At 44.6% G+C, this 24645-nt stretch overlaps 1 protein-coding gene across 1 annotated transcript; it reads left to right on the forward strand.

The window, feature by feature from the left end:
* Positions 1–588: 588 nt before the first annotated feature.
* On the forward strand, positions 589–19524 carry PRDM2 (PR domain containing 2, with ZNF domain; the record flags this gene model as incomplete). Its single annotated transcript, XM_008941263.1, has 3 exons — positions 589–694; positions 2091–6465; positions 19387–19524. Coding segments are annotated over exons 1-3 (4532 nt in total), but the record flags the coding sequence as incomplete, so codon positions are not given.
* Between the last annotated feature and the right edge of the window lie 5121 nt (positions 19525–24645).

Below are 24645 nucleotides of genomic sequence, written 5' to 3' on the forward strand. Positions count from 1 at the left end.
TAATTTGGCTTTACTGCCTCTGCCTTGTTGGTCAAGACCCTGCTACTTTTAGTCTTCTCATAATGTTATTACTTCATCCCTTCTATTATAACTCTCTTGAAGTCATTATTCAGAATGTTCACGTAAGTAGAGAAGCCTCCATGGGTTTCTGCTTCATCAGGTCTTCCAATTAACACAAAGGATTAATAGTATATGAAGAAATTTCATATTTTCCATCTACTTTTATGAGAAAGTAATTTAACAGCCACACAAAGGTATTGGGTAAGTGTATGATGTGAGTTGCTTAACTCTGGACAATACATTTCTGTTACAGTCTGTTCTTGCTTTGAAAGTACATAAAGTGTTATGGGGTCTTAGAAACATTAGGGGGTTTTTTGTTCTCTTTAGTTTCTTCTGGGCTCTAGAGACCTACTGCTTTACCTGAATGCTGTCCTCTCTACTGATCAGTCCTCTATTTCTCAGGAAAACAAGGTTTCTGCAGAAGTGTGTTATGTTCCAAAGCTGGGTGATTGAATTCTGCTGCTCAAATAAGAAAAATAAAAGTTCTGGAACAGGAATAATTATTTTTTTTTTTTCTCCCCAGGAAAGAAAAAGACTCAGGAAGGTAAAAACAAGGGAAAGAAGGCAGCAGATACAAAACAGAAAAAGGTTGATTTGGATTCTGCTTCTGCAGATATGAGGGATTCTAAAGAGGGTATGTTCTTAAGTATCTTTTTATTTATTTATTTATTCTAACAATGTTTTTGAATCAAAGGATGTTTTTTTGTCATGTGTAGTGTGTTAACTTATGTTAGTGTAGCAGAATGAACATTGCCCAAACTTTTTTATTAGTAAGGAACCTGGATATCAGAACATGTCACTAAACATGCAACTCTGACAGCAGGGAAAACTAATGCACTGTAAAATTCAGACACAAATCCAAAGTCCTTAGAACTGAACAGAAAAAGTCCTTATTCTAAAACAATGCCTTTGGAGCCTAGTTGTACAGCCATTATTTATTGCTATTTAACAGGAGTCAGTGTCAAGGGGGGAAAAAAAAATACAGCATTAATGCACCAACTTGCTAAGCAGTGCTGTTTGTCCTAAGGATTATCTGCAGAGGTTGCTAATAAATTGGCTTGGCTTTCTTTGCAGAGTATGTATGTGGAAATGCCTGAAAGACCCTTTAAATACATGAGGTTTTGTCTGTTTTACAAGAGTGTAAATCTTGTCACTGTGTAGCAGTAACGTTCAAAGCTCTGTATAGGTACTGATTCCTTTCAGGCTTGTTTTCTTGAACTTCTGTTGACCCATAACCCTTCCATTCCTTCACTCTGCTGTCCCTTCTGCTTGCACAACACGTGGCTGCTGTCCCTGGCAGCTTAAGCCCCAGCTGGACAATGGAGAGGAGCTTTTGCTCCGTATGTGCAACCGCTTATGCAATGTTGTGTGAACTGGCAGCAAAGTTATTTTCTTCAGCAGAGGATGTATCTGATAGCAGGTGGGTAAGACTGGCACGCAGAGGTGTGAACAAAGAGCCCATCTGCACCAGGAAACAAGCTGCACACAGGCTCTGACTCAGAAGTATCATTTAGACAGTGGCTAACAGAAAAATCTGATGCAAAGAATGGAGCGTACTATGGCAGATACAAAGTGCACCTTGCTGTGCATTTCAGTACAAATCCAGATTCTTGTTAATAATTTAGGGGAAATGGTCAAACCCCAGAATTTGCCTCTACAGCCAAATACATTGCAGTACTTTCCTGGCACCTGCTTGCTTTAAGAACAGTCAGTGAAATCTTTTTGAGCTTATCTGAAATGTTCTGAGGTACACCTTAAAATGTTCTGGTACTTCTTAGGCTGTTTTGGATTTCATGGCCACAATATTCAATCTCTGTTAAGTATAGGCAGTTGCCTACATTTTGCTGAAGTTCCAGAAAGGCAATTTCTGAATACAGTTTTACTCTCGGTACAGAATCACAGCCCTGAGAAGTAGTGTTGGTGTGCTGGATTGTTGGCCATGTTGTTTTAGAGGAAAAGAAAGGTGTTGCATACTTTGAAGTGTTTGGTAAAAGTATTTCATGCTCTTCTTTTCATGCTTTGTATATCAGGTCATAAAAAGGAAGATGAAGCACCCTCAGTTTCTGCTGTGCTGTCCCTGGAACAAACCGCTGTGATTCAGGAAATGGTGAATCAAGATGTACTTCCAAAGCTGATGATCCCCAGCCCTGCCAGTGAACCACAGATGGTAACTGAAGACAAGCAAGGAGAAGCAATAAACTGTGCATCAGATGATTTAGATGATGATGATGAAGAGGAGGATGATGAAGAAGAGGAGGATGAAGAGGAGATAGAGGATACCAGTATGCCTAAAGAAAATGCTGACATGCCTTTGATATGCGAAGAGAAGCTAGACTCTATGGAAGAGCAGAAGAGCACGTCAGAAGAGTCTCCAGAGAGCTCCCCAAAGAAAAAACTCGTTGTGAAAATCCCCAAAGCTGGGGGCGAGTGCAGCGGCGAGGCGCAGGAGCCGTCCCTGTTCCCCTGCCAGCACTGCGAGCGGAGGTTCGCCACCAAGCAGGGGCTGGAGCGGCACATGCACATCCACATCTCCACCCTCAGCCACGCCTTCCGCTGCCGCTACTGCGGCAAGGCCTTCGGCACCCAGATCAACCGCCGCCGCCACGAGCGGCGCCACGAGGCGGGCCCGAGGAGGAGACCCTTCCTGACGCTCACCTCCTCGCAGCACTTGGGTAACCTTGCTGACAACCAGGGCAGTGTGGATGATGGTCTGAAGGACGACCTGAATGTTTCCAGTCTTGCGCAAGACGCTGTTATCTTGGATTCTGAGAAGGTTTCCCAAGAAATGTCCAACTCGGCTTTTGCTGAGGAAAATAAGGAGCCCAAAGAATTGCATCCGTGCAAGTACTGCAAAAAGGTTTTTGGAACTCACACCAACATGAGGAGGCACCAGCGCAGGGTTCACGAGCGTCATCTTATTCCCAAAGGTGTCAGGAGAAAAGGATTCTACACTGAAGAGCCACCACTTCAGACAGAGCAGGCCCCACCAGTTCAGAGTGTTTATATTGCAAGTACAGAAATAGAGGAGGAAGGTGAAGTAGATGATGTCTACATTATGGATATCTCCAGCAACATCTCTGAAAATTTAAACTATTACATTGATGGTAAAATCCAGTCCAACAGCAGCACTAGCAATTGTGATGTGATTCAGATGGAGTCCAACTCTGCAGACTTGTATGGACTAAATTGTATAATCAGTCCAGTCACGGTGGAAATCTCCTCAAATTTAAAGGTTACACAAACCCTTGTGAATGAACCTCCTAAGGAGCCCTCTAGCAGTGGGAGCAGTGAATCCAAAAAGAGGAGAACTGCCAGCCCTCCTCTTGTACCAAAAATAAAAACTGAAGTAGACCCAGAACCTATAACTCCTACTAGTTCTTTAAATCTTCCTCTTAGCATTTCAACAGAAAGCTTACCCTTTCATAAAGAAAAAGGTGTTTATTTGTCATCCAAATTAAAACAACTTCTCCAGACACAGGACAGTAAGAAGATAACTCCATCAAGCGAAATCCCTAAGCTGGGACCTTCTGTTACATCATCACCTATTTTGCCTCCAGTGTCCAGTAGGTTTAAAAGACGGACCAGCTCTCCTCCCAGTTCTCCACAGCACAGTCCAGTACTCCGAGACTTTGTCAAATCAGGTGAGGGAAAAACTGGGTGGAATGATAACACTCGGAGTTCAAAAATGCCAAAGTTAGAAAGCCACAGCAACTCACCTGCGTGGAGCTTGACTGGAAGGGAGGAGAAAGAGACTCTGAGCCCTCTTTGCATTGAGGACTATAAACTGTCAAAAGACTGGACAGCAGCTCCGACTTTTGGCAACGTGTGCAACCAGCAGCCACTGGATTTATCTAGTGGGGTGAAGCAAAGGTCTGATGTCAAAAATAAGAATTCTCAGGTTCCCTGGGAATCCGTTTTAGATTTAAGTGTGCATAAGAAGCCTTGCAGCGATGCTGAAATTAGGGAATATAAGGAAAATTCCATCCAGCCAACTGCTAGCGGTGTTAAAAAGAAGAAACCAACCACCTGCATGTTGAAGAAGGTTCTGCTGAACGAGTACAACGGGGTGGATGCAGCCCCAGACAGCTCGCCCGGGGCCAGCAGGAGTGCCAGCCCCAGCAAAGCCCTGGAGCCTCAGGCAGAACCTGACACGGATCCCAGTCTGTCCACATCGTCTGCTGCCGACGCTCAGCCCCTTAGTTCCTCCCTTTCCCCTGTGCCACAGGCATCTGCTGTGCCCTCCGTGTGCCAGCTGCCCCCATTGCTAACACCCACCAACCCTCCTTCCCCACCCCCCTGCCCGCCCGTGCTAACAGTCGCTACTTCACCTCCTCCCCTTCTTCCAACGATGCCGTTACCCATCCCAGATGTCTCTGCCAGTGCCACCAACACCTCCTCGTGTCCATCACCACTTTCCAACACTACTGCCCAGTCCCCACTACCAGTTCTTTCACCTACGGTGTCTCCTTCTCCATCTCCTGTTCCTTCCGTTGAACCTCTTATTTCTGCTGCTTCACCTGGTCCTCCTACACTCTCTTCCTCGTCTTCCTCCTCCTCCTCCTCCTCTTTCTCCTCCTCTTCATCTTCCTCATCTCCATCTCCACCTCCTCTTTCTGTAGTTTCTTCTGTTGTTTCCTCTGCTGATAATCTTGAAAATACTCTCCCAATCATAAAACAGGAAGAAGCTGAAAACGAGCAACAGAAAGCAAGAGAAGATCCCCATACTTCAGGCGAATCAGGAGTAGTGCAGGAAACATTCAATAAAAGCTTTGTGTGCAATGTCTGTGAATCACCTTTTCTTTCCATTAAAGACCTAACGAAGCATTTATCCATTCATGCTGAAGAATGGCCCTTCAAATGTGAATTCTGTGTACAGCTTTTTAGGGATAAGACAGACTTGTCAGAGCATCGCTTTCTGCTTCACGGAGTAGGAAATATCTTTGTTTGCTCGGTCTGTAAAAAGGAATTTGCTTTTTTGTGCAATTTGCAACAGCATCAGCGGGATCTCCACCCAGACGAAGAGTGCACACATCATGAGTTTGAAAGTGGGACTTTGAGACCCCAGAATTTTACTGACCCCAGTAAGGCAAATGTGGAGCACATGCAGAGCCTGCCAGAAGATTCTTTGGAACCTTCTAAAGAGGAGGAAGATGAAGATCTAAATGATTCCTCCGAAGAGCTTTATACTACTATAAAAATAATGGCTTCTGGAGTAAAATCTAAGGATCCAGATGTTCGTATGGGCCTCAATCAACACTACCCAAGCTTTAAACCACCTCCATTTCAGTATCACCACCGTAATCCTATGGGTATTGGGGTTACTGCAACAAACTTCACTACCCACAATATTCCACAGACTTTTACCACTGCCATTCGATGCACAAAATGTGGGAAAAGTGTTGATAACATGCCTGAGTTACACAAACACATCCTGGCCTGTGCATCTGCCAGTGATAAAAAGAGATACACCCCTAAAAAAAATCCAGTGCCACTGAAACAGACAGTGCAGCCTAAGAATGGCATGGTTGTTATTGCTGGCCCTGGAAAGAATGCCTTCAGACGAATGGGGCAGCCTAAAAGACTTAATTTCAACGTTGAGATTAGCAAAATGTCCTCAAATAAACTAAAAATAAGTGCATTGAAAAAGAAAAACCAGCTTGTCCAGAAGGCTATCTTGCAAAAGAAGAAATCTGCCCAGCAGAAGGCAGAGTTGAAAAATAATCCATCCGAGTCCAACTCTCACATCTGCCCCTACTGTAACAGGGAGTTTACTTACATTGGAAGTTTGAACAAACACGCATCATATAGCTGTCCCAAAAAACCCATCTCCCCCTCCTCGAGAAAGAATTCCTCAAAAAAAAGTTCTTCATCCCCTGCAAGTAGTGAAAAAGGCAACAGCCAGCGCAGGCGGACGGCAGACGCCGAGATCAAAATGCAGAGCATGCAACCTCACCTGGGCAAGACCAGAGCACGAACCTCAGGACCTGCACAGATGCAGCTTCCCTCTGCGTCCTTCAAATCAAAACAGAACGTGAAATTTGGACCTTCCATGCGATCCAAGAAGCCAAATTCATCTTCATCCCTGAGGAACTCTAGTCCCGTAAGAGTGTCCAAAATGTCCCATGTTGATGGGAAAAAAACTAAGGTGGTCGCTAAGAACAGTTCCTCTGGGATCTCCAGCAAAGCGGCCAGGAAACTGCACGTCAGGATACAAAGGAACAACAAAGCTGTTCTGCCCAGTAAAAATGCTGTGGCGAGCAAGAAGAAGGCAGACAGGTTCACTGCCAAGTCTCGGGAGAGGATCGGGGGACCCATCACACGGAGCCTGCAGCAGGCAGCAAACGCAGAGGCAGCAGAAAACAAAAGAGATGAAAGCAGTACAAAGCAAGAGCTAAAAGATTTCAGGTAAGCGTTTAATTTGAAGTTGACACAAGCCAGGAACACGTTGCTCGCTGTTTTGCCAATTTTCTTGGGCTTTTTTTTGAGTTTCTTAAATAAAAAGGTTCCATTTCCTAAGACCCGGTTAAGGAACTCGGGCATGCTGAGGTATGATGTACATACTTGATGCATTTTGTCATGTTGTCATGAAATAATACATAGTTTGTATAGAGAATGTCTTTTAATTATAAACTGAATTGAAAACTCTGGAAAAAAAAAAAAATTGTCAGTACCCAAGTGCAAATAAACTTAAAGTCATGAAACTCACTGTTACTGGAGATGCTGACCTTGTATTTGATCTCTAACATAGATGGTGGCCTGAAATCGTTCTAGATTTAGTTCATGGCGGTTCTCTAAGCTAAAAATGACAGCTGTGGTTTTTACTCACTAAAATAACTTGCATTGTTGGGTTTCAATAAAAAGCATTCTCTGCATATCAGGTAGAAAAAAAAAAAAACCCATGACCAAATACTTCAAAAATGTATGTGCATACTGAGTCAGATCGTTAAATAATAACAGACATGTAAGAAAAGTTACATGGACATGTAAATTTTTTAGAAGTATCACACTGTTATGTTTCAATATAAACAGATTTTATAATTAAAGCTCTGTTTCTTTTTTGAGAAGAAGCATTTTAATCACAAGAAAGGTTACTACTTCAATAAATAAATAAAATCTTAAGCTATGTGCCTGAGTCCCGACTTACGTCTTCATGTAGTCTCTCAAATCAGTAGGATAGTTTTAAGTGTTCATAACTTTCCTTGGCGTGCTCCTGCCCTCTTAGTCTTGGAAAACGGGTATCTAGGTGTGCTGAGTAACTTCCACAAAGCTCACTGGTAATTAAGAGTTCTTTGGGTTTGGTAACTGCAGTGCATGGCTGTGATCAACACCAGATCTGTGGCTGAAGGTTGTATTTTTTTTTATCAAAGCGGAGGAAGGGGCAGAGCTGGCAGCCCCCTGCAGATCGAGTGTCCCCTGCCAGAATTTGTCAAGAAGTGTCAAAACCCAAATGGTTTGCAGCCTACGTGTCTTATGAAGGCCTCCCAGGTGAAAAGTTTGAGGAAATGCTTTGTAAAGTAAAGGTTCAATATCACAGTTATTTCAAAGTGCTAGAGGAGAATTTGACTTAAAATAGTCAATACCCAAATTAGGCTGTGCTGAAGGAGAAAAATGTTACTGGAATTCGGAGACGAGTGATGTGAAAAATGCCTTTGAGAAAGAAGAAATGTCTGTCAGGCCTGTTCTCCTGGGACACAAACATCTTCATGATACTTAATTCTCATCAGCTGCTCTCCTAGCATTATGTGTGAAACTGTGTTTCACATGATGCCAGCACAGATGGGTAGAATTCGAAGCCAGAGTGACACATCTTTCCATCTAAATTAACCACTTGACCCGAAGCAAAACAACCGAGTACTTGGAAATCTGGGAATGTGCAAATTGTTTAATAATATTTGGGATAAATAACAATTTACTGAGGGGTAAGATTTCCTTGACCGTCTCAAATACTGTTAGTTTACTTTGGCAGCTTGCAGTCTTTGCTGGTTTCATGAATAGCTATGCTAGAAGAATTCTTGCTTCTGAAATAATGTTCATAAATCTAGAATGTGTAGCCAACATTTTTTTTATATCAAGTATATAGTATGAAGGGTTTTTTTTGCCTTCATACACTAATGTCAGCACAGGCTAACTTTGATTCTGCTCTATGTAGACACTGTTGGGTTTTGTTGGGTTTAGGTTTTTTTCCAACAAGGAATCTTAGTATGTTTTTTTCAAGACTTGCTTCATGTAGTGTTTGTCTCCAGATTGGTTTTTCACCTTTCAGTTTTTCTGTGTAAACATACTCCGTTCACAAATAGTTTTGTTTTGTCATTTATCTTCAGTTTTTGTTTTTTTATTTTCTAGGAACCTCCTGTAAAATAAAACAAAACAAACAAACAAACAATCCCTTAATGCCATGGTAGAGCTGTTGCATGCTCAACTTAGGATAAGCACTACGACAAGGGATGTGAAATCCACCGAGCTTGCGAAACCAGCTGCAGCTGACACACAGTCATAAAATTGCCTGCAGGCTTCTTGCTCATTCTCAGAGTCTGGCACACATTTTCTTGTTTTGTGCCTGACACACGTGCTGGGCTACAGGATCATTCAGATAAAAGAGAAGGGTACTGTTCAAAACAAAACCCCCATGAAAACATCCAAAGGAGTAGTGGGATTAACTAACCCCAGTGTCTTGCTGTGGTGTTCTCAGACCCTGGTTTTGTCTGTACCTTCACGACTGGCTCACAGGCAGCCACGTGTGTGCTTGGCAGAGCAGGTTCCTTCATTTTGTCAATAATTCAGCCTAGTTTCAGGGACAACAAATGTTAACTTCACTCAAAAGTATTTTTATCATGTATTAAGTCTCTTAAAGCCTTTTGTCTAAAGGAATCAGTAGAAGCCAGCCTAGCAGAACAGAATTTCCTTTTCTTCCCACCTTCTCCTCACTTTCTGAGGCTTTTAGATGTCCAGCATACGAGGGGGAAAAGCCTGACTGGGATGTTTTGTGGATTTTCCAGATCTCTATTTATACATGCAAATGAAACTTTATATAGCAATGAATTACGATTTCTAAATACTGTCTATAGAATGAATGCAGTGTATCTTTTTATTGATAAGAAGGCTAGACCAGGACTGCATACCTGTATATTTTGAAAGTTAAAGATATAATTACTCTAAAAGGTCGTACACCTCTATCTAATAACTTAAGGTGACAAATTGGTCTGTTGTTCATAACAGCTTTTTATGGAAATACTGTTTGTCATGTGTTCATAGAGCTTTCAAGATTAATGACAGAATTGATGAAAAGTGACTAGTATCTTTATACAGCCACCCCTTTTATTTTTTGTTCTCGACTTAAAAAGTAATCTACCTCTTAAAATTTGTAGTTTAATACTTGTTTGGTGAATTTGTGCCACTTTAACTTTCACTTTCACTATCATTCCCATTTTGTTACATTTCTGTTATGGGGACTTTATGTTGAAATATTGTATAAAGCATTTGTAGCAGGTTTAAAAAAAAAATAAAATATTTAAAATTATTTAAATTGTTTTGGACACTTCAATTGTACTATATGTGATTTACGTTTTACATTAATTTCATCTTGTTTTCATTTTGGGTTGTTAATCTTGGAGCATGTTCCTGTATTAAAGTTTGCTGTTAGTTATATTGTTTCTTCTATTGGAGAGTGATATAAAGACTATTCTAATGAAAACATTAAAAATTATACTTTGACATATAAAAGTGGGGTTGTCATTGCTTTTGAACACTGTGGCCTTGCTGAAGACACTGTAAATGCAGGTAAGAGACTGAGGAGGGATTCTTCTTCTCCAGCATGCAACACATGGTGCAAGTTTCAGATGTATTCAAGAGTCTCCGTGGTGTTGCAAGCACTTAATGACCAACTAATGGAACTATCGTGACACGTTTTATATAACTGTAACCAATAAAGCAAACTTTGTACAAACTTGGGGGAAACTTGCCTTTTGTATAGAAACCAGATGTACCAGGAAAAATGAAGCAGTGTACATCTAGAAGGAATTAAGTGTGCTTGCATCCTTTCCTTGTCTACAGCCCGTTCACTGAAACAGATTTACACCAGCTGAGTTAGTCTGAGATTTTATTTTTCTTTTTAAATTGTGGACACCATTAATAGATTTAAACTATTTGACTCCGACTTGCATGCACCATTTCAGGCTTTCCTGATGTTATCATGTTCTATTTTTCTATGCCTTAAACTAGTCAAATAGTTTCCTTTAAAAAATACATGTAAAGAGTTTTGAGAATTTTGGGATGTTGTATTCCACCACCAAGAGGAGCACTCTGCCTCCCGTGCTGTCCATGTTAGTGTGGCATTTGGGTGGAATAATGCAAGAGCATGAAGACTAACAGTGTTACAGTCAGCAATTCCATGGCACAGTCACTACTCATCCAGTAGTACCTTCATATTTTATGTAGCTGTCTCTTCACATTAATCCTTCTCTTTGAGCACGATTCTTTGGCAAGAACTGCCTGCTCTCCTGTGATATGCCATTCCTTGAACACGTTATCCTCTCCAGAGCAACGTTCTCCCTGGATGTGAAGTGATGAGGGAGATGTGGCACAGTGGTGCAGAGGTCCTGGTGGTGTTTGGTGTGTGGTTTGCAGGCACATCTGCCTGGTGCTGTTGGGGGCTGCAGTTCAGCAGTTGCACCACCATTAAAGAAGGGAGTTCTTGGTCTAGCTTACAGCAGCAGGTACACCAGGTGGTAGGACTAAAACCCACAGTGAGAGTGTTTAGTACTGATTAGGTTTTATTGTATTTACCTAAGTGAAAACATTTTGGTTTGCATACCCATAGTTGTATTTGGATATGAGGTGAGAATTGGGAAACATGAAACAAAGGTAAAAACTCTCCCTAGTTTTGAGGTTACTCAGGGTGGGACATAAACTTACCCTTAACCAGCTGATCCTCATCCTTCTAATGCTGACAGATGAAATGCCACTTGGTGTTTGGTCATGCTGCCATCTCAGTATTTCATCACCTGATGAAGATTTATTAAGAGATATCTGCAGTGAGCTGAGCAGAATTAAACCAGCTTCCTGCCCTCATTCCTTAATACTACGGCAGAAATGCTGTTGCCAGTATCTCCTGTTTCTGTGCTGTGGTACCAAATCCTGCCGTGTCCCAGGGGTGCTGAGGTGCTCACACAGGTTGGTACAGCCCAGTTCTCGAGTGAGGTGCCGTGAGATGGAGATCTGTGTTCCACAGCAAGAGCTGCTCGCCAAGGAAGACGCTTCATTCCTAAACAGACGACTCATCAGAGATAGGAAATGTACAACTTGTATATTTACTGTTGCATCTCATCTGCATAATTGAATTTCTATGGCTTTTATAACTGCCTCTTTATAAGCTGAATGCAACAATAAAGCTGTAAATGCCCACCAAGTGATGACATTTATTGAAATCCATCCAAACAGGCGATGAAAACAAACTTGTCCTGTTTACAGAGGTCGACTGACGTGCTGGTCGAGATCAAGTGCAGCATTGGTTCAGTAAAAGCAGTAGTGCTGGGGAGTGTGTGAGGCTGGGGATCTGACGTGCTCCATTTACCTTTCTCATTTGTTGCCCTGTTTGCTGAAGGAGTTGGAGGAGCTGCTGTCAGGGATGTCTGACGTGCTCAGTCCCAGGCACTGGAAGCCAGTCCAGGCCCTGCAGTGTCCTGCCCAGCTCCCGAGCCTCTAAACTCCTCTGGCTGGTTTAGGCCACTGTGTTTCTGGTGCTTTTTCTTGGCATTTTGTATTGTAAGCCTTTGTTATTTCAAGTTCTACTTGTTCCTGGTGATTTTCTTTAGGGAGATTTCATAGAAAACTAGGTGCTGGTAATCTGATGTATAAATTTTCACTTTCCAGTGTATTGGTGAATACGACTCGTTCGCTTACTGAGGTTTGGGACTTCCTTTCCAAAATTACAGGGCCAGTTCCAGCTTTTGCTGGAGTCAAGTTCAGCTAAGAAAGCTGAGTTGCAAGTAAGAACTTGTGACAGACAAATAGCTCTTGAGTGACCTTAAAAAGAAACTTGGAAGACCTTACATACTAATTCTAGCTTTTATTTATTGAATGTGTGATCTGTGTGAGTCATTATATTCTCCTGTTAGTGAAGAAAATGAGCTAAAGGGTAGATTCTGAACAAGAAGTGCATGCTGGCTTGGAGCTGAGCTTTTGTGGTAAGTGAATTATGAAAAAGAGGTAAAAATCCACATCTGTTTAATTAAACTAATAAAGACTTAGTGAGAACTCTTGGTAAGGAACTCATGGGACTAGCATGAAATTTTGTAGTATTGAAGGTGCTTTGATACCAATATATACAGCAAAGCTGATTTTGGCTGGCCCCTAGACAATAATTAAAAATAGATTATTAATCCTTGTAGAATATCACGTTTGCTGTTTTTAAGCTATAGCAGGAGTTTTGAAAAGTGCCCAACAGTTGGGTGCATAAATCTTGAAGAAGTTTAATGGGAACTCTCTAAAGCTTCACCTGTAGAGCCACAATAATCCCAGTTCCTTTCTGAAGGGGGTTGCTTCATCTGAGGTTTGTGGCTGGACAGCTGAGCAGTGTCTGGTGAACTGAGAGCTGAAGGCTGCTCGAGGGAGATGCTTTGGAAAACGGTGGGGGATGATACAAATCCAAGTGCTCGAGGTTTCAGAAAGGCTCCCGTGCAGATTGCAGTAAAAATCCTCAGTCTCGTGTGATGTATTTTAGCTATATAGATGCCTGTTGTGTTTTTGAAGTCAAAGACACGTCACTTTATTTGTAGGGTGGAGCTGCTCTAAAGCGAACAGCTCTAATGGGAGAGGATGTGTGTAGGACCTGCCAGTATTTTTGGAAGAGTGGGAACGTGAGGAAAGGAATTCTATTTCAGAGCAAGACGTAAATAAAACGCTGCAAGATCTGTGTGATATATTCAGTGTACTGTTAATGGTCTGTTTTACACACCAAATGAGACAACACAAAATGTTAATATTCTTAGAGATGAATTTTATTCCATACGTATGAATAACTTGATGTAATTTCCCAAGCTTGCTTTGGAACCTTGACTTTGCAGTGTCAGTTACATCTTACAGGTGTGTTCTGAGTGCATTTAACACCACGGTGACGGCCGGACTGTAGCTGGAGCCTGGGCTGCCTTGTGCTCATGGCAGCAAGAGGTGATGAGGCTGAGTGGGGTAGGGAGCTGTTGGTGTAAAGCATCCAGTGCCTAATCCGACACCACCGGCAGAGCTCGGAGAGGAACAGGAGGTCCTGGAGTCCTGCTCTGGCTCTGGACTGCAGCCCCTACAGCTACCAAGGACTTTTAAACCTCTCCCTTAGCTAGGAGGAAGCCTCGTTGCTATTGAGTCACCCCGAGTGCTGCTTCCCATGCACACTTCATGGCGTTTCGTTCTCATTCTGCTGACCCTGCACGTTTCCTTCTCTTTAAAAACGCTTTCTGTAGAGTCTCCTTTTGGAAGCATGATTTGAAAAAGAGCTTTGAAATACTGCGGGGTCTTTTTTTTTGGTGGGTTTTGTTTTGTTTTCTCCCCAGATACAAGGCAGTAAAACACTGAAACCCAAAGGGAAGCTTGAGCAGGCATCAGGTTGGAGGGAAGCTTTCTCTTAAGAGATAGGTAGCTACTTTTTCTTTCTTTATTCAAAGCTCAGGTGGTTTGTGGAGCAACCAGCAACCTGCACTTTGTTTGTGTATATATCCCTGCTGACTTTCTGCACAGCTTTCATGTTTCACAAGCCAAACAGGGGCCCTGAGTCATGGTTTGGACGATGGTACTCCCAGAAACTGCCCAAGGGCTGTGAGAAGCAGCCCTGGTTTCCCAGTGCCGTTCCCTTCTGCAGGAGCCCGGGCCCAGCTCTGAGCACCCCTGGGGTGCAGGGGGGTCACCCCTGGGGTGTGCTGCCTGCCAGGGGGACAGCCCCACTGAGGCTCAACCTGCTCCTGACGCCCCATGCCGATCTAACAAGGCACAATAACCTCTCACCTCTGTTTCAGCAGAGCCTGCCCCGGTTGTTTCTGCTGCTCAGCAAAGTCCCATGCCTGTGGTAAAGGCCAGGGGGTTTTTTGGGGAAGTGATTTTGTTGAAACCCACTCTGCTGGGTGGTCACTCGTGTTGCAACTGTGACCTGATGTAGACTTGATTTAGAATTTATTTAGCTTTCCATTTAGGTGCTGTGATTTCTGCTAGGCACGTCAGTGTGGAAGGAGGTGGGAAGATGAGAAATAATGAATTCTTCCATCACTGAGCTTTGAAGAGCCTCACACTCAAACTGCACTGCCAGTAGGGTTTGAAACCCATTCATCATGGCAAATGCTTTCACTCCTCTGTCCTTTAAATCAAAAGCACATTCACTTCTGTGGTTTGTTTTTTACACGGTGAGGTGTGCAGGACTGAGGGGTGGTTCTAGCTCTGCTAGCCTTCAGTAATTTTGAACTCATTTGGAGTAACTGTTTTTGTATAAAGCTAAATAAAATCAAGTCCAGTCTCCCCTACCTGTGATAAAGTTTACTCATTCTTTTCCTCTGTCATGAATGTGATTCAGGAGATGCAAACTTTTTACTGAATTATCAGAGTGGATTACTGGACGGTGTACAAGACGTATTTGAGTACTGCTATTTTTAATCCATTTTGGCTTGCACAATGCTCTGTGCTTCTTTAAAAGGGCAGGAAGATAAACTGCTGACGTGATACTGTTCATCTAAATTTACAGACCTAGACCGAGGTTCTTAAAGTGACTCATAATTTGTTTGAGCTCAATTTGAAGTACCCTCAAGGAGACTGATTTTCCAGAGAGGCTCAGTATCCATCCCTGGTGCTGAATCCCTTGCAAGTGCCTACTTCAGATCACTAGCTGCTCTTGAAAAATCCACTTATGTTTAAGTAAAATGGTATTGGTACATGAATTGTAGCTGGTCCCCTGGGTGAGTTGTGGGCATGGTGTGGGATTTTTCCAGCAGTTCTCACTGCTGGTTTGGTGTCCATCACTGGTGAGTCTGGAGCAGGATTTCATTGGGAGGGGAACGAATTCAACAATGAAGAGGCTTAAACTCTAGAGCATGTGCATGAAACAAAAGAATTTTTGAGTTTATTGTGAAGCAGCAATGCTACTGTAAAGGTATTGTGTTCTTTGAACTGCTGTGGCTAGAGTGCTGCCCGGTATCTTCTTGGAAGTCGAGAGCGTGAAGGATCTGAGCAACAGGTTTTTCCAGTTTAGATTCATGAAAGGCCTGACCATAAAATCATCATATTCATGCTGCGTCCTTTGGCGTCACGTGGTTGCAAGATAAAATCCTGACATGTTCCAGCTTTCTCACTGCTTTCACAAATAAACATCCAAGTCGTGAAACAGCTGCGGCACAGCACGTTGAGATCCTTTGAGCTTTCTGCTGCTCCCCTGCTTTTTGTAGAGGCAGAACACTTTTTTAATGCACTTCTGCAGAAAGAAGAGACATCCTCCTCAACAAAATTCTACCCACAAACCTTCTTGTCCTGCTAAATACTTCATTTCACTTAAAAAAGAACCCAAACATTAGTTCATGTCAGTGGTAGCTGTAGTTTCTTCAAGCCCTTTTTTTCATGTATTTACTTTCCCATTAAGCAATATGCTAGTGCAAGAGAGTACATGCCAGTGAAGTTGGTGACACGATGTTTTAGTTCTCACTAGGAGCAGAGAGCCCAGAAATTTCCTTTATCTCCACACCTTGAGCTCCCCTTTCTTGCCTTCTGGTCTGTAAAATTGCCTACTCTAACTCTGCAAAGCCAGAAATTTAAGCTTCTAAGCCACACCTCTTTATCTGTTTTTTGTGTTGGTTGGGATTTTATGGTGTTTTTTAGGGTTTTCTTTGTTTTTTTTCCCAGGCTGTCAATTATTTTAGAAGGCAATCTGTGCCAGCTTAGACACTGTTCCATTTAGCAGCAGACTTTTGACAGGATGTGCCCCTGACACGTCTCTTGTTAGGAGACATGTTGGAGTTTGTGTGTGTCTAAAATTTTGAACCATATGTGGGGTTTTTTTTTAGACTAGGAGCATAGAATTATAAACCCTGCAAGAAAAACACCCTTGAATTGAAATAAAACTCTGAACTTACATTACCTGAATGTTTTATCCCATACTTTGATGCCTTTGTTCCCTGAATTTCACCGACGTTACCAACAGCCATGTCGGATCACTCCAGCCCTTCATCCCACAAGCACCATGGCTCGCTTTCCTGGGACATTTTTAGTGAGCTAAATTAGCAGCTGGGAAGAATGTTAATTGCACAAGTGTGGTAGAAGACGAGGTAATTTGCATTAAAAATACCAGATGTATTTGGAGAATGTCTGAGGGGAGGGTGTGTGCCAGGATCTGGCGTTTTCGCTGCCCAGTTCGTGTGTGCTGCTCGTTCAGAGGCTCGGTGGCCTAGGAAGGTCCATGGAAGTAGGAATTTGGTTTAGACAAATAGGGTGAAACTCGTTAAGTATTCAGGAGACAGTTTAACTTGGGGAACAGTCATGGGGTGTGAGAAAGGAACCTTGGCCTTTGTTCCTGCCTCTGCTTTCAGGCTGCAGATTTTCTGGGCAACCTTGGCGAACGCCTTTCCTCCTGACTCGGTTCTGCAGCTGAAAAATGGGGATTATGGAACTGACTCACACTGCAAAATGCTTCCAGATCCAGGGATGTCAGGCTGTAAGACCTGGGATTTAGTGGGTTTTAATTGTAGCGAGTCTCACTCTGTTCAGTGATTTGTCTCTCTTCAGTTGGGCTGTACTCTCAGTTGAGAGAAAGGTTTAGGCCCTGTCCCCATGTTAACAAATAGCATCCTTAACTTCTGGTTCAGCTTTAATTTATGGTCTGGCTGTTACATTCACCAAAACAGCTTATCCTGATCAGCTGACAGAAAACAGTGTGGATGAGTCCTTCCTGCTGCCCAACGCTTGATTTCTGTCCCCTTTTTCCTGCAGGCGTGCTCTTTTCTGATGCTATTCCTTTTTTATTTCTCTTTTTCCCTGCCTCCCCCTCCTTTTTCCAGCTGGGACCGCTCCTGAGCAGCTGGGGAGGGCAGGATGTGTGCCCGGGCTGGGGCCGTGCCCCTGGTGCTGGGGTGCAGCCCCTCAGCCCATCCTCGCTGCCTGGGCCCTGGGCACAGGGCGTCTGTCCGGGAGCTGCCCTGCTCCCGCCTGGCTCCGGTTACCCCGCGCTGATGGGGGCAGCAGGTGCAGGGTGCCAGTGCTATGAATAGCCCCAGAACCTCCCTGCCTGGGGGGGGCACGGTGGCTCCCCTCCCCCTCGGGCTTTGCTGCCCTGCCCAGCCCAGGGGGTTCCTCAACACCCCACAACCCCCCGTTCCTTCAGAGAGGCTCTTTAGCCAGTTCAGCGTGGGGAGGAGGAGGAGGAGGAGGAAGAAGAGGAGGAGGAGGAGGAGGAGGAGGAGGAAGAGGAGACCAGTTTCCCCCCTGCTGTGGCGACCAAGCGCCGCTGTCGGGGTGCTGCTGTCTGCCTCCAGCTCGGGGCTCGGGGAGAGCAGGATGGGAAGGCAAGAACTCCGTTCAGAACTCAATTCCTACTCCTCTCTTGAAAAGCAATCCCTTTTTATCGTGTTCCTCTCATCCTCAGCTCCCAAATAATAGGCCAATGATCTATTAGCTTTAAAGCGGGGTGAAATGAGGGGCTGAAAGATCCCTTTGGTGTCCTTAGTGAGGGGGCTGCGTTTGAAAATGCAGATCAGATTTCCCCAGATATTTTGCCTCTCTGGATTTGAGGCTTTTTCTTTTTAATGTTTCCCACAGGACCCGGGGATTGGCTCGTTGCATCCAGTAACACACAGATGTTACTGATTACAGAAGAACTTTTAGGAGGAATAATTAATTTTTTGACATTAAGCATTACTTAAATGGAAACATTCTAAATAAAAAGAAACGAAAATTTCTCTCTTCTAGTTATAGTAAAGAGCTGAAGCCAAACAAACTGAACTTATTTTGGATATTCTGCAGTTTCCCTTGGTAACAATCCTTATATGGGACAACAAACTCTGGCTTTTGTTGACTTCCTCATTGCCACTTTCGGATTCTTACACACTAGATGGACGCTTCAGGATTAAATCCACAAAGGCTGGAGAGTATGATTTACATGCAGCAATAACAAAACGTTAGCAGATGATTTTAACCACAATTTTTAATTTGGAAATAATTGAATTGCTTACTTTTCAAAATTTCTGTGGGCTGGTTTTTCTGTTGTCATGGAAAATTTTGCACTTCTTTCTGCCTAAGTTGCAGCTGCACTGCATGGCAGAGGCTGTACACAGAGACAAACAATGGCTGGAGTCTCCTTTAAAGGGTGTATACTGAACTCTAAAAATAACCTGGAGAAAAACCTGACTTGTTAACTTCTCTTAGACCTGTCGTTATGTAATAAAATGGTCTGTGAAAAGATGTTCCCTTGGAAGGACACAAGTAGCTGGTTCTGGTTAGACTGTTGAAGGATTTGTTGAGCCAGGTAAGTGCACGATCCCGGCAGGTCGGGGGTGCAGGGGTGCAAGGATGGGCATCTGCCTGCAAGAGGTGCAAGGATGTGCAAGGCAACAAAAGATGCTGAATTTAAAAACAAATAGAGGGAGTTTTTTCTCTTTTAGAAGTTTAGCTTGAGTACACCTTCAGCTGAGACAGTGTGTTTAGAGTAGGGCATGAGCCTTCCTCCTTCCCTGGCTTTGACCCGTGTTTTCAGGCTTTCGTGAGCTCACAGCTGGCAGAGGTGTAACACTGCCTGTTAAAATCCCAGATTTTCACTTTCCCTTTGGGATTCTTGGAGTCAGTTTAGAATTTGGGGTGAAACAACATGTGATCTGCAGTGAAGGGGCTGAGGCAGGGCTCACTGCAGCCACCCCTGTGTGTCATTGTCACAGAGCTTGGCCCTGGGAAAAACAACCAGATGTGGTGTTATGCTTGTGTAAAGTACAATTCCTTTTCTCTAAATATGTCTTAAATCTTGGTAGGGGCTGTCCTGAGAAAACAGACCTGACTCTCTTGAGTTCTTCTTTACATAACTCTGGATTTGTCTTGTCTCTCCCAGCTGGAGGGTCTGGGACTTTAGCTGGGAAGCTGGATGCTGCTTCCAGCTGATGTTGCCCGTTTCCTACTTAAATAAACTAAGAGGGCAAGTTCAGAACAAGACAAAAACCCTCTTGCCTTCAGAAGCAGCTCTCTGCTCGCGGCGTGGGTGGAGTGTAGGGTTGGGTTTTTTTTCCTCACAGCTTACTAAAGCCCCTGTAGGGCCCCCAAGCATGTCTCTGCTGGCTTCCCCCGGTACCCCAATGCATGAGTCTCTTCTTCTGCCTCTCTGTACAGCTACAGGCTCCGCATGGCCTCTAGATGTCCCTCCTCCTCCTCCTCTTCCCCCACCGCCGGCACCAGGCAATGCAAGAGACCCACCTGCAGCGCAGCCCCCTCCAAGGAGCAGAGCCCTCTGCGTGTCCCACCGAGCAGGTACAGCCGTGCCGGGGGCGGAGCTGCCCTGTCTGCTCTTTCTGGGCTCCGGGGGGGCAAAGCACTTCACTGACACTGTCTGAGCCTCGGAAAACCCAAAGGGTGTCGCTGCTCATGTCCTAACTGCTCCCTGGCGAGAAAGCAGCACGGAGCTGTGTCAGAATTTGGACTTCTCAGGCAAACCTGGCACAAGGGACAAGGTCTGCTCTGGTTCTGTGTGCTCACATCCTCTGGATCAAAGGGATCTGTTAGGGCAGGGTCAGCTCTTCAGCCTCAGGGAAGATGCAAGAGAGTTTTCTTTTGATTATGAGCTTTCAAGCCCTGGGGTTTTGCTTCTCTGGCTCCTGTGAAGAGCTTTGAGAGCAGTGGTGACTGTTGTAAGGCTGGGGTCTGTCCCTGGCCTGGAAGGAGTGGTGTTTGTAGTGGGTCATAAAGTGCTCTGAGATCTTCAGGCTGGATGGGTAAATGCTGAACAAATACTAACTCTGATCCAAAAGAAGTGTGCCTGGGAATGTGTGTCATGGCTGGATGCTCGGGATGCCAGGAGCTCAGAGCCCAGCATTACCATGCAAATTGCAGTGCCCTGGGAGCCTGCTAAAGCATTCGCTGGGGTTGTGGTGAGATAAATGAGTGTAATGAAGCTGTATGGACTTGGACAAATTAATGACCCGCTCTGGTGTTACTGGTGAAGCTGAATTGTTTTCCTCTTGGCTGACTTTAAACAAGACACTGTCTTCTGCTCCCCCATTCCCTGCCCTGTACCGTGAGGTGGTCAGCTCCTTCACACTGCTGCCATGGCCAAGGAGCATCCTCCTGAGGGGTAAAGCTAAAGGGGGGAGTGAGTGCCAGCAAAACCCAACATGCTGCAGCCTGAAATTTATTCTTTTTTAAAAGAATAATGTTCAAAAAAATAACATTTGAGGGAGAAAGTTACTAAAATTCTGAAGTTTACTGCCTCCCAAACACTGGGAGTGGTTGCTAATGAACTGTTAATTGTGGCACAGGCCGTGTAGCTGTGGGAGACCCAAGCCAAAGTTAAATCAGGGTTGTCTTTTAGCAGCTGCTGAATGACTTGTCCTGCCTCCAGCTGGCTGTAAGGGGCAGTTACTCTGACTATGTCACTTTAAAGCTGACTCTTATTAATTGCAACTCTCTGTGTCTTTCCAGGTCCTAGAAACTTCTGACTGGAAAAGGTGAGGTGAAGTAATCCTCCAGCATTATCCTCTCCTGCTTTTCCCAGATGAGGTGAGACCAGTTCCTCAGTGGATCACAGGGACAGTGGTTGGTTTCTCCTGCTGGAAGCACTGGTGCAGTTCTGCCACGTTGTCCTCCCTTCCAGAGGGAGAGGGTGAGAGCAGGGCAGGGTCCTGGCTCCTCCAGAGAGTGGTGGAGTGGTGCTGGTGGTGGGTGACCTGAGGGTCCCCTGCAGTGGGGAGCCCACACATCAACAGCCAGTGGAGTAGCACGGGGAGATGTGCAGATGTTTGCAGGCAGGTTAACTCTCCAGCAGGTCGATGGGTCTGAGTGAGCCTCCTCCTCCTGGCAGAACAGAGGGGTTGAACAAACTATGCAATTAAATTCTGAAGAGACTGTTGCATCATTGGAGTTTCTACTTTACATTCTAACGGGTAAAGAACTGGGCACACCACAGCAGCCCACTGAAGGGTGTGGTGGCTTTTGGGGAGGTTTCCACATCTCTGTGGGTACCCCGGTCTCTTGACTTTGTTCCATGAGCTTTAACAGGCACATGCCATTGCTTTCAAAGCGTGCCAGGCCCCACCTTTGGCTTTTTTTTTGGAAGACCACCTGTTAATTGATCTCTGTGAAATGCACTGGTGGCCCAGGTTCATGAAGGGGCCAGCCTCCAGTTCTCAAAAGCTGCCATTAGGCTTGTTGCTGGTGAGGCAATGCTCCTAAGTCAGGATTGATTTAATTAGTGAGAGTATCAGACACTCATGTTGCTGTGCCCTACCAAGCAATGCTTTTCCTTCAGCCTGGAGCTTGTGTTTGTGATCCTCAGTGCCAATATCTCTGGTTTCAGTGGTCCTGTAGAGAGGATGTCCATGAAATAGGTGGGGAGGGACTTTTTACAAGAGCTTGTAGGGATGGGATGAGGGGTGATGGCTTCAAACTGGAAGAGGGGAGAGTTAGTTTAGAAATTAGGAAGAAGTTCTTCACTAGGAGGGCGGTGAGACCCTGGCCCAGGCTGCCCAGGGAAGCTGTGGATGCTCCATCCCTGGAGGTGTTCCAGACCAGGCGGGATGGGGCTTGGAGCAACCGGCTCTAGTGGGAGGTGTCCCTGCCCATGGCAGGGGGGTGGAACTGGATGATCTTTCAGGTCCCTTCCAACTCAAACCATTCTATGCTTCTATGAAACATACAGCTCAGCTGGTGAAAGGCAGTGCAAAAAGTTCTTACCTCTTGCTCCAAAATGGTGACAATCACATGCTGGTGCATCATCTGGCAGGGGTGCTCCTCCAGGCCCTGCAGATTTCACCCCCAAGATGAAGAGTTCTGCTGTCCAGACCAGTTTTTTGCAGGATCGCTGCTAATGTAGTGTCCAAGTTTGGGATTTTTCAAGGAGGCCAAGGGGGTTGATCACCCTATTCCCCCTTATTTCAGTCAGTTTATTCCTCTCCCTGTCTCTGCACTGCACACAGACAAGCACACATCTGTGTATGCACATGTTGGCTAAGAGAAAACAAGTGCCCAGCTGATACCCCTTCCCACCATCCTGAAAATTCAAATTAGGATCCATTTTATATGTATCTTCATATATATATATATATATTTGACATGTATATTAATATATATGCATGAAATTGGTGAAAAAAAAGTTAAATTTTTATAGGTTTGATGGGAATCAAATTGTTCAGAATGAATCCAAAAGCTTTAAATAAGAAACATTGATTTTATTCACCATGGAAATGTTTTAGCTACATGTTGTTTTAAGTTGGAAAAGAAAAGGTCTTCAGGGTCTTGTACTATCTAGCTACAGACTTTTTTTTGGATAAACCCCCTGCTGGAGGCTTTCTAAGTGCACTTGTGGTTTGGGGGAAGGCTGAGGTGCTGAGAACTAGATGAGCCAGAAAAAGCTACAACTCCTCCCGTGCTGGAAGTGGTGCTTCCAGTTCAAGACTGTGAGACCACTGAGACACAGCCCCTTGCTGGCTGCTCTCACTCCTCCCTGGTCTGGAGAGTCTCTAGGGTCTGGCCCCTCTTGAGCTCTTTGCTAGCAATAATTTCCTCTTGAAATGTGTCGTGTACTAATTCCAACCAAAGGCTGAAATTTTTCACAGCAGCCTTGGGAGACTGAGATTCTTGTTGTCCATTGAAACTAGTCAGAAGTGAGTATCCCAGTCTGGTAGGCAGCTTGGTAAATTTTGGTCAGATAGCACAGAAATGACAATTCCTGGCCTTATGCCTATCTCAGAGGAGCTGCTGGGCACATGCAGCCCCCTGATCAGTCTGGCTCACGTTAGTTTTGCATGTTATCTTTCTTTGCTCTCCACATTTTCTCCTCCCTCTCATCCCCCAGTATTAGTGTGGTAAACCCTCTTCTCCCAAACAGGAATCATCCTCCTGTGTGTCTGGACAGCATCTAGACCACTTGAAAAACAAATAATCCCCCCCAGCTCCAACATACTCTGTCCCAAAGCACCAGTCTGGCATGCCCTCCATCTCCCCAGTGCATTCTACTCACTGGGTCCATTCTCACTGGCCTCCTGAGGACTGATTCTTGCCACAGAGCCCAAATCCTGCTTTAAACAATCCATTCTTCAGAGACCCACTCCACTTCCAGCCACAGTGAGTGAAGTGCAGAGTTTCTGGCAGGGCTGCTGCTGAGTCCAGTGCCTTTGAGGCATACCAATGAGGTTATTAGAGGTGGCTTTTGTGCCATTTAGTTTTGCTGCTGTTTTTAGAGTGGTATGAACTGTAAGAACTGAGAAGCTCAAGGAGAGAAGTGTGTGAATTGTTGTGATACAGGAATGTTTTTCCCCAGGGAAATGCTGGTTTATCACCCAAGCCTGTAAATATGTATTTACAATTTTAAAGGCACGTCTTTATGTCCATGGTTGTAAATGCTCCATTTTTAAAGTTTTATAACATGTGTTGCTCAACCAAGAGACCACAGCACACAGCTTTATGTTCTTCTGCTCTGTCTGAAGGACCCTTTACGGGCTAAGCTGTGGCAGAAAAGTGTTCACACCACTGACAAGACATAACCTGTGGCTGCACCAGACTTCTCATCATTTTTTTCCCCCCAGATAACAAAGGCAGGTCTATGGGGAGGATGGGGGAGTTGATTCTTCTTGCAGAAAAAAGACTGGGCTCCAAATGGTGTCATTCCTCTCGAAGGATGAGGTTCTTTTACTCACAGTAAATTCAGGAAAGTGTGCCACCTTTTTTCTTTCTCCAAGGCAGAATTTCACTGTTTTGCAGCAAATTTTTATCCTCCCCCGTGCCTGCTGATGAAACGTGAAAATTTTGCCCTTGACTAATATCACATGTTCTTGTGAATATTCAAGGAGAGGGTGGGGAAAAAAACCTCAGGTTTTGCATGTGGGAATTTGGGAGGCAGAGGCTGGTAGCTCTGCAGTGCTCTCCTGACAATGCTGACACTAGGAAGTGTATCAAAAATAAACTGTGTGGGGATGTGGCATAACCTGCCGGGTCCTTGGGTTCTGAACATTGCTCTGGAGGACTGAAAGCTCTGTTTGTCCACCATGTAAAGAGAAAGAACAACAATAAATTAATGTGGCAAAGCTCACCGTGGTAATGTTTATCATCACTTCAGCAGAGGAAGTCTTCAGAATTCAGATCCCCTGTGTTCTAGCTCTGAAATGGCTGGTTTGGAGTTTTTCTGCTGGGTGGCAGGAGAGGAGAGAGGAGATGGAAAAGTCACGTTGGTCTCTCAGTCTCTGTATGCAACCAGCAATCACTGCAGCCCCAGCTCTCCCAGCAGCTCCAGGCTCTGGGTCTGCCTGCTGGGATGAGCACCACACAGGCCCTGGGTAGTTTGGACTCTCCTCTCAAAGCCAAACCTCTCACTGAAGCATTGCAGTGTTGTGGAGGCAACACAGCCCAACCAGCTTCCAGGGTTGCTGCCCTCTGTCAGAG

The sequence above is a fragment of the Merops nubicus genome, unplaced genomic scaffold (assembly GCF_000691845.1).
Source record: "Merops nubicus isolate BGI_N331 unplaced genomic scaffold, ASM69184v1 scaffold10475, whole genome shotgun sequence".
Classification (NCBI taxonomy): Eukaryota; Metazoa; Chordata; class Aves; order Coraciiformes; family Meropidae; genus Merops; species Merops nubicus.